Below are 16,440 nucleotides of genomic sequence, written 5' to 3'. Positions count from 1 at the left end.
TGTTCAATGTTCAGTTCTTTTATGATAAACAATTCCAATCACCATGAAAGCATTCATGCTGTATGATTTAGCATCACTTTAGTTGTTGTCACATGAACAAATAATTACTCTCTTTTTTTATTTATAGAAAACTATTAAATTAATTTTTATTTTGTTAAACGTTCTTAATTTATTCCTTTCGAATATACGTATTGAATTTGATGTTCGACTTTATAAAATGTTGTTAACGCGATGACATGTTTGAAAGACTGATGTAACGAGGCTTAATCACAAGAATCATAACAAATGTGTAAGTAATATGTATGACTTCACTAGAACACGAAACACGCAATTCTGACATCTTGCAAAATTTTCTCTATTAGATCTAATTAAAGGATGATAGAATGATACATGCAAAACGCAAAGTTCAGCACGCACCATATTCCATAATTATATTCACTCTTATATTCATACACTAATTTAAATTTTAAAAAGATAATTTTGCAGATTTACCGTGCTCTGCTGCATTGAAAACACACTCAACCTCCGAATCATATTCCACAACATACATTCAATGTGATTCATGAAAATATGAATATCTCAACTTATAGTCTTTCACTTCATAAAATGTTTCTCAAATTCATCATTTTGAGAATGAGCCAATTATTAAATGATGTTGTGAATTGAAATAACGTGTTCATTAAGTATATTGTTAGCTATCCTAGTCACTAAGAGAAAAGTTGAAAGCATATATGGGCAAGAAATTGAAAGTGTAATATAGAAATTTCAATTGGAAACATTCATCACAGGTCAGTCAACATAATGCATTAAAGCTGTTATCCCATTTCATTTTCAAGAAAAATTATTGGTAATTTAATTGTATGCATAGGGACATGAAAACTAGCACGTAAACAATAGGTCATTTCTCAGTCAACAATTTATAAACACGACAAGTAAAAAGAATAGGCCATTTCCCAATCAATCATCAACTAATAATTGATGGACGGCAAAGACTTTTCATTATTTCAAATTCTATCATGGATTTTTCCTCAATTGCATTAACTTTCGGTTTTGAGTTGCACTCATGAACTGGCATCCTCAATTGCATTAATTTGATGGAAAATCTCGGCAGATTTTTTTAGAGAAACATTCTTGTATTTTGACAGCTTATAGGAATTGACTTGTATTTAATTGTGTATAGGACAAATGGTTATATATATATATATATATATATATATATATATAGGGTCGGCTCAATCATATCAGAGGTCCCGTTCTAATTTCAAAAATGGACCCAAATTTTTAAAAAAATACAATTAAAATAATCAAAAAAAATATATCAAAAATATAATTCCGTATTAATTAAAAATAAATTTAATTATAATTATTTTGAGTTTTGATCAATCTTAATTTTTGTATGTATTAAGTTTTTATCATAACATTTCTTTCAATTATTGCATTTTTTTAATAACATTTTATTTATTTTTATTAATATTTATGAAAAAAAATTGAAAAATTCAAAATTTAGGACCCTCTACAATTTAGGGTCCTGTGCTGCAACACATGCTGCACTTGCACAGGGTCGGCCCTGATATATATATATATATATATATATATATATATATATATATATATATATATATATATATATATATATATATATATATATATATATATATATATATATATATATATATATATATATATATATATATATATATATATATATATATATATATGATCGAATTCTAGTATGGTCGAAGAGTAACTTCTTGGTTTGACAATTCGACAGGATTATTAGCATGTCGTTGAAGTCTGTTCACATGCTGTAGTCGAAGTATGTTAGGATCGTTAGCATGTCGAATTGGGCATGTTTGTTATTCTCAATTGTTTAAGTTAGCTCGTGTAATGAGTATGTGTGTAAAAGTCCATTAGTTTAGTATGTTAGTTTTATTATAAATAGCATATTAGTCTCTCATCATTGTATAACTCAAATCCTAATTAGGGTTAGAAAGATTATTTATTATGATGTAACACTTGTAATCTTGTTTCAAAAAGAAAATAAAAAATATCAGTTTATAACCAATTTCATTGTGCTTTTATTGTTTTCTTCTTTTCTACCCTTCTGGATTTCTTACCGATCAAGAAACCAATTATACTTTGTAATTCCGACATCGTTTTCAAAACAATATATATATATATATATATATATATATATATATATATATATATATATATATATATATATATATCAAAATAGAATATGAAAATCTAGCCATTAATAAATTGTTAAAAGTGATTTTTGTAATTCAAGAGCCATAACCGACTAACATGGGTGTAACCGGTTAGAACAAGGGAAATTTCACTTATGAGTTGCAGAAAAAGATAATAAAATCTTCAAGGTTGAGCTGAAGGTTTTGGAGCATATATGTGTTGCTATAGCGGCAAGTCGAGAAGAGTGGATATGACACTATTGTCTTGGGCATCTCAATTTCTGAAATGTCAAAGACTTGCAAAGGAACGAAATGGTAACGGGGTTGCCATTGATCAACATACCAGTAGAGATTTGTGAAGAATATGTGCAAGCGAAGCAACATAAGGATAAATTTAGCAAGGATGCAGGATGTAGAACTAAGAATTACCTTGAGGTGGTGTATTCGGATGTGTGTGGACCGATGCAAGTAGAATCTATTGGTGACAATAGATACTTTGTCACTTTCATAGATGACCATAGTAGAAAGATATTGACATACCTAATAAAGAGAAATGATGAGGTATTTGAAGTGTTTAAGAAGTTCAATTCCATGGTTGAGAGGAAAAGTGTCACAAACTCAAAGTGCTCAAAATGGATGGTGTAGGTGAACTTGTCTCAAAAGACTTTGAGAGGCTTTGTGATCAAATGGGATTGTACATGAGGTTGTACCATTATACACCGCATCAAAACTGTGTTGCCGAAAGGAAGAATTATTTGATCATGAACATGGTGAGAAACATGTTAAATGGGAATAACTTTCTTAAAGAGTGTCATACCCCAAAATTTTCCCTACTTGTTTCCATCTTTATCTGGCCTATGATCCTCACTTCATCTGTATACTCATAATCATTTAGGTCATATAGTTAACAATTACATTCTTCAAGTGAAATCATTTGATTCAAAGGTCATTATTTAAGAGACAATGCATTGGATTGTGACTTGCAAATTCGGGTCCTTTTTCATCTTGGACTCTGGCTAAGGGCACAACACAATTTGGTTGATTCATTCTTTATGGATCAAATCTCTATGAGATCTCGCCCTTGGTCAATGGTTTTATGATTATATTGGTTGGCATCATGGCATTAAGGAGCAAGGCCCACTTTCACTCAAGATCTTACTTTTGATTATTGACATGGCATGTCATTCATTTGATTAGATGAAATCAAGATTCAAAGGAATTCAGGATTCAAATTCATATTCAAGTGGGCAAAAGTCAAGATTATTCAAATTCAATTTGGAGCGAAAATTCATCTTTCTTAAGATACAAGCAATTCATATAAAAAAAACAAGGCCATTTACATTACAAAAGATCCAAATTACAAAGTCCATAAAAAGGGTACACATTTGACCTAGAGTTAACTTTTAGTCAACTGTTAACTTTTTGACCAACAATTGACCAAAGTCAACTAACTACCCTTAAAATCCTAACAAAACCCCTTTTCCTTCATCCTCATGGGTTTTCCATGTTTGAGCAATTCTTCAAAGTCTCCAACCATGATTCATATTCGGATTCCATGCCTTGCCATTTGGTAAACCCTTACCAAAACCTTCACGAATTTTGCCTCGTAGGTCAAGTCCAGTATCAACCCTGCAATTCATACACATACATAATTAGGATTCACATCAAGACAATGCATCCATTCATCATGCATAACAAATCCTTATACATGTTTTCTGCATAATAGTTTTAATAGTTTCATTTCAAACACAATCTTTAATTCATAACTTTGGTAACAAGAAAACTAACATACATACATGTAATAAATAACTTTCTAACACACTAATATCATTAACAAACCAATGTACATATGCTAGCAATAGTTCAAATTAGTTCAAGCCAATCCAATCCAAATAGCATAACTCACTCCAATCCAAACAATTCACAAGTTAAACATCATTTCATAACAGACCAATCTAACATTATGCAATCTTATCAGCTCAGTTCAATACCAATCTAGTTAAAGCATCTAGCATAGCATTTCAAATAACAAACACTAATTTTAACATCAATTCAAAACTAACATCAACTACATTAACTGATGTAATTTGCTAACAATTTTCATGTCTAACAGTACACAACCAAATTTTTACTGTCAATTTAATCCCATACCATAATGTCATAACAATAATTCAACTTAGTTCAATCATATTTCAAGCAGTCCCAAAATAACTCAAGTTACATAGCATTTCAAGCACCAAACATCAATTCAATTTCCATTCAAGCTCATTCACATTCCTAGATTCCAATCCTAACATAAACAGTTAACTCGTTCATTAACATTCAACACCAATTTCCAAATAACTAACTATTTTCACATTAAACAAACACTAACAACCCCTAACAATAATCTCCAATGTCACTATCCTAATCTCAAATTTCAAACAAATTAGATTAGCAAAGTCATTCACTAAAGTTCAGATTCATTTCAACCTCTAACTCTAACTATCACATAACTCCAAACTGACTTCGAAACATAACAAGTGCAATGCATGACTTGACTTCATAGTAATCACATACAATTAGCATACAATCAGCATACATGTGGTTAATATAACATTCTAACTTCAAATTCCAACTTCACCTTAACTCTACCAATGCACTAAATTCGAATTCACTCACTAACATCAAATTCATTAATTATTGGGAAATTTAAACTAACAGTTAAACCTTCTAACTATACTAATACTACTTACTAAGACTTTCCGACTAACTGCACAATCTAAACTAACTGCTACTAACAGAAGAAATTAACTCTATTAACATCTAACTAACTAACCCATTCATACTTTAGTCACTAAGTACACCTAATATTTATCCTAATTCCTAAAAGATCTCCAAACTTTCTAACTAACTGAAATTCAAATTTCATAATTAACTAACCTTAACAGAATACTAACTCCGTGAAGACAAGCTTCTGAAAGTGTTTTGATGAAGACATGCTCTACAAGAAAATGTGCATCGCAAAAAAAAGGTTCAAGACTCAAGCACAAATCAAGCTTCTCTTATAAAAGAATTTCAAGTCTTGAAGATTTATATTGATTTTATCAAATTATTAAGGTATAAAGTTCTCAACCTCTCTATGTTCATTCAAGTGCTCAAGGTTTTCATACATACATATCATGTTTCGTTTAGGCCTCTTAAATATTTTTATTTAACCTTACATTACACTTTTCACTACATTCTGTCTCTCTGCCCTGATGGTAATCGGTTACCAGGTTTGAGGTAATCGATTACCAGTTCTCTGCACTGGCTCCTGTGACAAGTTTTACAATAGCTAATTGGTTACCATGTCCTGGGTAATCGATTACATAGTAAAAAAATCAATTTTTTGACGTTGGCTCAGGTGTAACCGATTACACCATATTGGGTAATCGATTACCTGAACCAGTGGCAGAAAGAAATGCATTCTTTCATGAAAACCTTTTCTGAAATGTGTTCTTGAACATGGAATCCATTCATGAATTATGATCATTTAGAAAGGTGTCTAAGAGTTATATATAACACATATTTTCAATATTTGAAGACACCTCCTTCACACAAATATTTCAAACAATTTTTTTTCTCTTCATCTTTTCAAATTTTCTCAAGTGTTCTTGATTAAGTTTTCTGGTGAAACTTTCTACACAGAATTTTCAATATACATTCATATAGTTTCATCCATATCATTCTTAAAGCACTTGTATGTCATAAAGAGAATTGATTTCTTAAAAGGATAAGATCAATCAATACATTGATATATTGTTCCATCTTTCAAAAACTTGTAAAAACTCATATTGTTTTTGTGTATCCTTGTTGTCCAGGATTGTTGGAAACAAGAGGTTCATTAAAAGGGAGGATTGTTCTCTTTTTGGATTTAGTGAAAAATTCAAGAGGAGTGTTCTTGGTGTTCTTGTTAGAGTTTGTATAGAAAGACTAGGTTGTTTTGTCTATAAGATCTAACAATAAAAAAATCTCTTACATGTGGTAAGGGGACTGTAGTACTCTCGAATTGTGAGGTGAACGAGTATACGTCTCGGTGTTCTTTACTTTCCGCACTTTACCGTTTCATTGCATAACCAAACCAGAAAAGAAAGAACAAGTTTTCATAAAGCCGGAAAAAGTTTTCAAAGAACCTAATTCTCTTAGGCGCATACTCAATTTACATTTGGCATCAGAGTGGATTATTGGTAACCTTCTCCTTAGATCCAGAAGATGGCTTCCGCAAGCGCAAACCCGGTTTTCAAACATGACGGTAGTAGCAACAAACCCCCTCTATTTTCTGGAGAATATTTTGACTTCTGGAAAATCTGCATGAAAGCACCTATAGAAGCACAGGGAGATGGTATATGGGAAACCGTTGAAAATGGTCCACATGATCCAATTAGTATGGTCAATGGTGTTGGCACTCCTAAGGTTAAAAGTTCCTATGATGAAGACGATAAGAAAAGAATACTCAATGAAAAGAAAGCTATCAATATTCTTCAAAGTCAATTAAGTATGGATGAGTTCTTCCACATATCTCAATGTCAATCGGATAAACAAATATGGGACACTTTGGTGGAGACTCACGAAGGAACCGCTAAAGTTAAAAGATCTAGATTAAACATATTGAGTCAAGAATACGAAATGTTCAGAATGCTGCCTAGAGAATCCATTGTTGCATTGCAGAATAGATTCATCCATTTAACAATCATTTGATTGCACTCGAAAATACCTTTACAAATGATGATCTCAACCTTAAATTGCCTAGATCATTGACAAGAGAATGGCAACCAAAAGTAATGGCCATATCCGAGAAGAAGAGTCTCTCGACCATGACATCCGCATCATTGTTCGGAAAGCTTCAAGAACACGAATTGGAACTTGGAAGACTTGAACAACATGAAAATCAAGAGAAAAAGTCCAAAGGTATCGCTCTAAAAGTCGAGTCAAAATAAGAACGAGCAAATGGTGATCCTGAAGAAGATGGGGATTTTATGCTTCTTGTCAAAAGACTCGGTAAGTTCTTTGGTAAAAATGATAAATCGTTTAACTATGCAAATAGAAATAAATTTTTCAGGAAAAGGGAGGCTTCCACATCTACACAAGATGTCACATACTATGAATATGGAAAGCAAGGTCATATAAAGCCGGATTGTTCGAAACTATCCAAGAAAGATGGCTTTAAAGGCTAGAAGGAATTCAAAATTAAAATGTGTATGTTGCATGGGAAGATAATGAGATAAGTTCTTCATCCGAATCGGAAAGCGGTGAATGTGCAAACCTAGCATTATTGGCTTCACACCACTCTGATGATGAAGAAGATGAGGTTAGTAATAATTTTTCTATTTATGATAGTGATGTACAAGGTGTTATAAATGAACTTCTTAAAGAATGCAAAATTCTGTATAAAGCAATATCATCTCAAAAGAAAATAATATCATCTCTAGAATAAAAAATCGTGTCAATGGAAAAAGATGTCGATGATGAAAAACAAAAGATGATTAGTGAAGAACAGAATTTTGTATGTAAAAATTGTGAGTCAGTTTCATTTCAAATTGTCCAATTAAAAAGAGTTTTAGAAAGATATGAAAAAGGACAAATTGGATTAGAAGATGTTCTTAGCCATCAAAGATATTCAAATGACAAAAGTGGTCTTGGTTATTCAAAATTTTCTAAACCGAGTTCTAACCAAACCATTTTTTTTAAGGCTAGTGAACAATCTACCAAAGAGAAAGTGACCAAAGTAAAAGTTGTTCATCACTATCCTAAAAGGAAAATATTTGCTAAAAATAAATCTTATGTTCCTAGATATAGAAGCAATTTTGAACCTACTTATTTTTATTGTGGAATAGTTGGCCATACACCTAATGCTTGCTATGTTAGAAACTTTAGCATAACAAGTAGGCATTACGTGTGGGTAAAGAAAGACACTAATTATAAATGACCCAAAGCAATTTGGATACCTAACTAAACTTAATCTGTTTTGTAGGTATGCTTGAAAACCACATCAAATCTTTGGTATCTTAATAATGGTTGTTCCAAGCATATGACGAGAGATATTAACAAAATTTCAAAGCTAGCATTAAAGGCCAATGGTTATGTCCCTTATGGTGATAACAACAAAGGAAGAATTATTGGTATAGTCAAAGTTGGAGCACCACCTTTCACGTCCATTGAAGATGTTCTTTATGTTGAAGGACTAAAGCACAATCTTCTAAGTATTAGCAAACTTTGTGACAAAGGCTTCAAAATCAAGTTCACCAAGGATGAGTGTTTGATTGAAGATGAAGTCACACATGAGGTAAAACTCAAAGGTACGAGATTTAATAATATATTTACGACTTCCCTTGATTACTTGTCTTTGAAGGTAGGATGTCTTATGGTGAATAACAATGACGCGTGGCTATGGCATAAGAGAATTGCTCACATTCATATGGAACACTTGAATAAAATAGTCAAGCATGATCTTGTCATTGAATTGCCTAAGATGAAGTTTGTCAAAGATAGATTATGTGATGCATATCAAAAGGGAAAGCAAACCAAATCAACTTTCAAACCTAAGAATGTGGTGTCTACTTCAAGACCACTACAATTGTTGCATATGGACTTATTTGGTCCATCCAGAACAAGAAGCTTTGGAGGTAATGTATACACTTTAGTTATTGTTGATGATTTTTCTAGATATACTTGGAAATTATTTTTAGTGCAGAAAAGTGATGCATTCAAGGCATTCAATAAGTATGCAAGGCAAATCCAAAATGAGAAATCACTAAAAATTGCCTCCATAAGAAGCGACCATGACGGAGAATTCCAAAATGCCTCTTTCGAGGAATTTCGCGAAGAACATGGAATCTTTCACAATTTCTCGGCACCAAGGACTCCTCAACAAAATGGAGTGGTGGAAAGAAAGAATATGTCACTTGTGGAACTTGCAAGAATAATGCTTAGCGACTAGAATCTTCTAAAATATTTTTGGGAGGATGCAATAAGCACGACATGCTATGTAAGTAATAGAGTTATTATAAGACCTACTTTGAAAAGACTCATTATGAACTTTTCAAAGAAAGGAAACCAAACATTGCTTATTTTCACATTTTTGGATGCAAATGCTTTGTCTTAAACAATGACAAAGACAACCTTGGTAAGTTTGACGAAAAGTCCGATGAAGGGATTTTTATTGGCTATTCTCTCTCTAGTAAAGCATATAGAATTTATAATAAACGAACTTTAACTATTGAAGAATCTATGCATGTTTCTTTCGATGAAACTAACTCTCCCAAGGAGGATGTTGTTTTGTGTGATGATGATGATATTGTAGATGTTCCTCAAGAAGATACTCCCAAAGTCATCAATGATAATCAAACGGAACATCATGAAGAACCAATTCAACAAGAGTCAAATGATAATGATCTACCTCGAGAATGGAGAACACATAGAGATCATCCAATTGATAAAGTCATTGGTGATATTAGTCAAGGCGTTACAACAAGATTAAATCTCAAAGATGCATGCTTGAATATGGAGTTTGTTTCACAAATTGAACCATCCAAAGTTGACGAATCCTTAGGAAACGACCAATGGATAGTTGCTATGTGGAAGAGTTAAACCAATTCGAAAGGAATCAAGTTTGGGAACTTGTACCTAGGCCAAGTGGTAAACACATCATAGGTACCAGATGGGTGTTTAAGAACAAGCTTTATGAGAATGCTGTAGTTGTTTGAAACAAAGCAAGGTTGGTGGCTCAAGGATACAATCAAGAGGAAGGCATTAATTTTTAAGAAACGTTCGCTTCGGTTGCAAGGTTAGAAGCTATCCGCTTATTACTTGCTTATGCTTGTTCATTAAATTTTCAGTTATTTCAAATGGATGTCAAGAGCACCTTCTTGAATGGATACATCAATGAAGAAGTCTACGTCAAACAACCCCCAAGCTTTGAAGACTTCAAGAATCCTTCACATGTCTTCAAGTTGAAGAAAGCTCTTTACGGCTTAAAACAAGCACCAATGGCGTGGTATGATCGACTTAGCAACTTTCTTTGTGAAAGAGGATTTGAAAAAGGTAAAGTTGACAAGACCTTCTTTATTAAGAAAATAAAAGGTAACACTTTATTGGTTCAAGTCTATGTTGACGACATCATATTCGGCTCAACAAACAAAAAAATGTGTGAAGAATTTTCATTGATGATGCAAGGAGAATTCGAGATGTCCATGAAGGGTAAGATAAAATATTTTCTTGGACTCCAAATTAAGCAACTAAAGGATGTAACCTTCATCAACCAATCAAAGTACTGCAAAGAGTTGTTGAAAAGATTCGACATGGATAGTTGCAAGGCAATGTCTACTCCAATGGGATCTGGAACTTATGTTGATCAAGATAAATCAAGTGTTTCAATTGATATCACAAAGTATCAAGGTATGATTGGTTCCTTACTATATTTGATGGCAAGCCGTCCTGATATAATGTTTAGTATGTGTCTTTGTGTGCGGTTTCAAGCCAGTCCAAAGGAATCGCATCTCACCACTGTTAAAAGGATCATGAAGTATCTCAAAGGAACAATGAATGTCGGCCTATGGTATCCAAAAGGTAGTATATGTGATTTAGTTGGATATTCTGACTCGGATTATGCAGGTTGTAAAACTGATAGAAAAAGTACAAGTGGAACATGTCACATCCTAGGAAATGCAATAGTTTCCTGGGCATGTAAGAAACAAGCATGTGTTTATCTTAGCACCGCAGAAGCAGAATACATAACAACAGTAAGTTGTTGTGCTCATGTTTTATGGCTAAAGCAACAACTGAGTGATTCGGACTAAATCTCGGATGCATACCATTTTGATGCGACAACACAAGTGCAATAAATATAACAAAGAATCCAGTCATGCATTCTCGTACTAAACACATAGACATTTGACATCACTTCTTGCATGATCATATGCTCAAAGGCGATGTTGAAGTCTCGTTCGTGGATATTTTTGGTATTTTGGTTAGTAAATGATAAAAAATAATGTATGATACAATCAAATTGTGCTTGGTGATCTCTCCCAATGCAAACCCAATGAAAGAGGGGTAAGGAGGATGCCAAGGTGTGATCCCAATGCTAGTACATATGATGAGATAACATGAGGGATATTAAGGTCAAAATTGGGGTCTTACAGCTGCCCCTATTTAAGGACGTTCTAGCTGAGGAGATGAAGGTTAAAATCTTTGTATCGACTCAGTAGAATGGACTTAAATAACAACAATAGAAATAGACTTTGGTCCCTAAGAGACCTCATGATGCATATGATATGAATGTTAAAATAATCTCTGTGAGGAAACTGTTGCCACAAAGGAAAAGAATCCGGAGAGACTGAAAGTCCGCATGAGTATAATGCATTCCGTAAGGAAAACTGATTGGAGAGACAGAGACTCTGAGGGGATAGAAATGGTTGCGTAGGCCAGGCTACAACTTTAAAAACTACTAGGGGGACATGAGGGATTCCATGAAAATAAATCAATGGAAGGACTCAGCCGGGGAATAAAAGGACATCTGCAGGGGAAACGAGTAGATCAGAACAAAGCTGAAATATTCGATCCAAGAAAGAAACAACGATTTCATTGAGGAAATGCGCACTCAAACTCAACTAGGGAAGAAAAGATCTTCATCACAGGAGGAGCAGAAATATATTATCCATTACCGGTTACTGGGTAAAGAGATAACAAAATCTGACAGGGAGGACATCCGTTACCGGTTAGGGTAAACATATTAAGGATGACTCGATGAGGGAAATCTGGAGGTGAATTCATTTACTAGTTACTAGGTAAGAATGACCTGTTCGGGAAAAGCCAAAATAGGATTGACAACTACCGGTTACTGGGCAGAAGACCAAAGGGAGAGAATACCCGACACTGGTTAAAGTGAACATATCAAGGATAAACTCAGAGGAAAGAGAATTCGTCATCGGTTAAGATGAACATATCAAGGATATCTGTCATCGGTTAAGATGAACATATCAAGGATAAACTCTGTAAAAGGGGAAAAAGCAAGATTTACAACTACCGGTTACTGGGCAAAAGACTGCAAAGAGAAGGAAACCCGTCATCGGTTAGGATGAACATATAAAGAATTAACTCTCTGGGGAAAGAAAATAGGGATTACAACTACCTTTTTACTGGATAGAATACCAAAGGGAGAGAATATTCGTCACTGGTTAAAGTGAACATATCAAGGATAGACTTCCTACGACAACGTGGAAATGAATCCGCTGGGGAAACAAGGTTACTCTTGCCGAGTATAGGACACAAGTGAAATAATTACAAAATGAGAAGAAATATTACCAGTTACTGGGTAATAGACTCTCAGGGGATCGAAGGCATCTATCTAGGTAAGACCTAGAAAGAAACGGTCAATCAAAGAGTCAACCCACTGAGGATATAACTCAAGGGGAGTGGTTCCATCCAGATAATCAACTGAGGAGGAAACTGAAATAAAGATCATCCAAGAGGAAATAACATTGTGGGGAAAGGAGAAAGGTTAAAGTCTTTATGCTTAATGGGGCTGACACTCTACAATTGAAAGAGCACAAAGACACCAAATTTGCATGGGGAAAAGGAGACCCCCATACTAGAGGATTAGATAAACAATGAATCACAAAGTGTAAAAAATGCAATAATGAAGTTATATGAGTGTATATGTATATGTATATGTATATATGATGATTATGTTGACAAAACGATCACAAAGGATATAAATGTTGCTGGTTTGAATCATCGATACAACTCCTAGCCAATATTCACAGGAGGGAAACCACTGCTGGAGAGATATCAAACATCTCGAAGGCTCAACCCTGGCTGGGGAAGAAAGGAGAGAATCCGCTGAGGAAACTACTATCAACTCTGCAGGGAATTTTAGGTAAACATCATATCAAATGGGAGACAACCCTGCAGGGGAAAACCACAATAGCTGCTCAGAAATAGGGGTAACAAAGATTAGGGACAACTCTGATGGCGACTTGCGGGGAAACAAAATCTGCCGAACTGCACGAACTGCTGCAAATAAGACGCCTACAACTCAAGGGAGGCAAAAGCAAACCCAATTGGGGAAACCAACAAAAATCATACGTTGACATGTTGTTGGGGATGAAAAAGGGATCACGCCAACTGCTCGTGGAGAACCAATAATGCTCCGCATTTAGGGCTTACTGCTTTTCAAACCGCTGTTGATATTCCTTTAAATGATATTGATTGCTTTTTAAAGTAACTACTTTTATATATTTAAGAAAACATGATTTTAATTTTTAAAATTTAATTTCAAACATGATCACAATAACATTCTATCCTATTTAGCTGAAATAAACAAGAGTAGAAACAATTGGATAAAAGCTCAACTTTATTTAATGAAATGGTAGTCTGTAAATGACAAGACTCCATTAGATCTTTACAGAAGTTGAAAAATGGTAATTTACATGGAAAAGGGCTACATTGAATACAATGATCAATGATCCTTCTATCGCATTCAATATCCGCTGTGCTCTTAGCTTTGGTTGAAGATGAATCAAAACCAAACATTATGATCAAGAAGGTCTTTAAGACTGAAGCTCAACAGGATGCAGTTACTTGCCATACTCCTTAATTTTTGCATGAATTGCCCTAAGGTGGGGTAATAAATTTATCGGGATAATCCTTTATGTTTTATGTCTCTAATTTTTTCCTAGATTTCCCTTTCGGGTTTCAATCCACCGAGACACTCATTTTTGCTAAGTTGCCCTTTCAGGTTTTCAACTTAGCGAGTTGTTCTTTTCTTTTTAGGCGAAGTATTTCTTGTCTACATCTGCGTTCACAGGACGAGTAAAGTCTTCCCCATCCATAGTTGTAAGAATCAAAGCACCGTCTGAAAAGGCTCTCTTCACAACATATAAGCCTTCATAATTAGGAGTCCATTTGCCCCTAGAATCTGGTTTGAAAGATAAAATCTTCTTGAGCATAAGGTCACCTTCTCTGAATACACGAGGTCTGACCTTCTTATCAAATGCTTTCTTCATTCTCTGCTGATATAACTGACCATGACACATGGCAGTCAACCTTTTCTCTTCAATCAAATCCAGCTGGTCATACCTGGTTTGACACCATTCAGCCTCAGTCAACTTGGCTTCCATCAACACACGTAGCGATGGGATCTCAACTTCTACCGGGAGCACAACTTCCACGCCATAAACAAGTGAGAAAGGGGTTTCCCCTGTTGAAGTGCAGATGACTGTATGATACTCATGCAAGGCAAATGAGAGCATCTCATGCCAATCCTTGTAGATCACAACCATCTTCTGGATAATCTTCTTGATGTTCTTGTTTTGCAGCTTCAACAACCCCATTCATCTTAGGTCTGTAAGGAGAAGAATTATGACGTGCAAACTTGAAGTCTTTGTAAAGAGCTTCCACCATATTGTTATTCAAGTTAGATCCATTATCAGTAATGATCTTACTTGGCACATCATAACGGTATATAATCTGATTCTTGATAAACCTCACAAGAACTTGCTTGGTCACATTTGCATATGATGGCGCTTCAACCCACTTTGTGAAGTAGTCAATAACCACAAAAATGAAAAGATGTCCATTCGACGCTTTGGGCTCAATCATGCCAATCATATCAATTCCCCACATGGAGAAGGGCCATGGGGAGGAAATGATGTTCAACAGTGTCAGAGGAACATGAATTTTATCTGCATAAATTTGACACTTGTGGTATTTCTTCACAAACTTGCAACAGTCAGATTCCATTTTCAGCCAATAGTAACTTGCTCTCAACATCTTCTTTGGCATAGCATGTCCATTGGAATGAGTACCAAAAGAACCTTCATGGACTTCAGTCTTCAACATGTCTGATTCGTGTCTATCCATGCATCTGATCAGAACCATATCAAAGTTTCTCTTGTACAATACATCACCATTCAGGTAGAAGTTGCCAGCTAGCCTCCTCAAAGTCTTCTTATCTTTCAAAGATGCCCCAGATGGGTAAATATGACTTTCGAGGAAACATTTAATATCAAGATACCACGGCTTCTCATCTTTGATCTCTTCAACAACAAACACATGAGTTGGCCTATCAAGATGCATCACACTCAAATTAGGACCCTTATTCCAATACTTCACCATAATCATTGAAGCCAATGTTGCAAGAGCATCTGCCATCCAATTTTCATCACGAGGGATATGCTGATACTAAACCTTTGTAAAGAAAGTTGAAATCCTCCTCACATAATCTCTATATGGTATCAAACCGGGTTGATTCGTCTCCAATTCACCTTTGATCTGATTCACAACTAAAGTTAAATCTCCGTAGACGTCAAGATATTTTATTCTGAGATCAATGGCCTCTTCAAGCCCTATAATGCAAGCTTCATACTCAACCATATTGTTTGTACACTTGAAAGTCAATCTAGTTATAAACGGAAAATGAGTTCCTTGGGGAGTAATGATTATTTCCCCAATGCCATTGCCATACTGATTAACAACTCCATCAAATACCATACTCCAACGGAAACCAGGTTCTGGCCCTTCTTCAAGCAATGGTTCATCATAATCTTTCGTCTTCAAGTACAAGATCTCTTTGTCAGGAAAATCATACTGCACTGATTGATAGTCATCAATCGATTGGTGAGCCAAATGGTCAGCCAAGACACTACCTTTAATCGATTTCTGAGATCGGTATTCGATATCATACTTTGATAATAACATCTGCCAACAGGAAATCCTCCCAGTTAAAGCAGGTTTCTCAAAAATATACTTTATTGGATCCATTTTGGATATCAACCAAGTGGTATGATTCAACATATACTGACACAAACGCTTAGCAGTCCAAGCCAATGCGCCACAAGTCTTTTCTAACATAGAATACCGAGTCTCACAGTCGATGAACTTCTTACTGAGGTAGTAAATAACATACTCTTTCTTTCCAGACTCATCTTGCTGACCAAGAACACAACCATACTCTCTTCAAGCACAGCCAAATACATGATCAACGATCTTCCTTTAATAGGTGGAGACAGAATCAGAGGCTCAAGCAGGTACTCTTTGATACTGTCAAAAGCTTTCTGGAAATCCTCGGTCCAATCACAAGATTGATCTTTCCAAAGAAGCTTGAATATAGTCGCACATGTGGCGGTCATATGCGAAATGAATCTTGAGATATAATTCAAGCGGACAAGAAAACCTCTGACTTGCTTCTCAGTTTTGGGCACAAGCATCTCTTGTATTGCTTTGACCTTGG

At 34.7% G+C, this 16,440-nt stretch overlaps 1 protein-coding gene across 1 annotated transcript; it reads left to right on the top strand.

Annotated features, from left to right (window-relative positions):
- Positions 1-10,396: 10,396 nt before the first annotated feature.
- On the top strand, positions 10,397-11,008 carry LOC127136086 (secreted RxLR effector protein 161-like). Its single transcript, XM_051062686.1, has one exon. It carries the CDS (start codon positions 10,397-10,399, stop codon positions 11,006-11,008), a length of 612 nt encoding a protein of 203 aa, XP_050918643.1.
- The last annotated feature ends 5,432 nt before the right edge of the window (positions 11,009-16,440 follow it).

This window comes from Lathyrus oleraceus, chromosome 4 (assembly GCF_024323335.1).
Source record: "Lathyrus oleraceus cultivar Zhongwan6 chromosome 4, CAAS_Psat_ZW6_1.0, whole genome shotgun sequence".
Taxonomy (NCBI): Eukaryota; Viridiplantae; Streptophyta; class Magnoliopsida; order Fabales; family Fabaceae; genus Lathyrus; species Lathyrus oleraceus.
This window is presented reverse-complemented; position numbering and strand designations above follow the sequence as displayed.

Bases quoted from the DNA above. Each gene is read 5' to 3' on its own strand.
- LOC127136086 (XM_051062686.1), top strand. From the start codon at position 10,397: ATGTCCATGAAGGGTAAGATAAAATATTTTCTTGGACTCCAAATTAAG.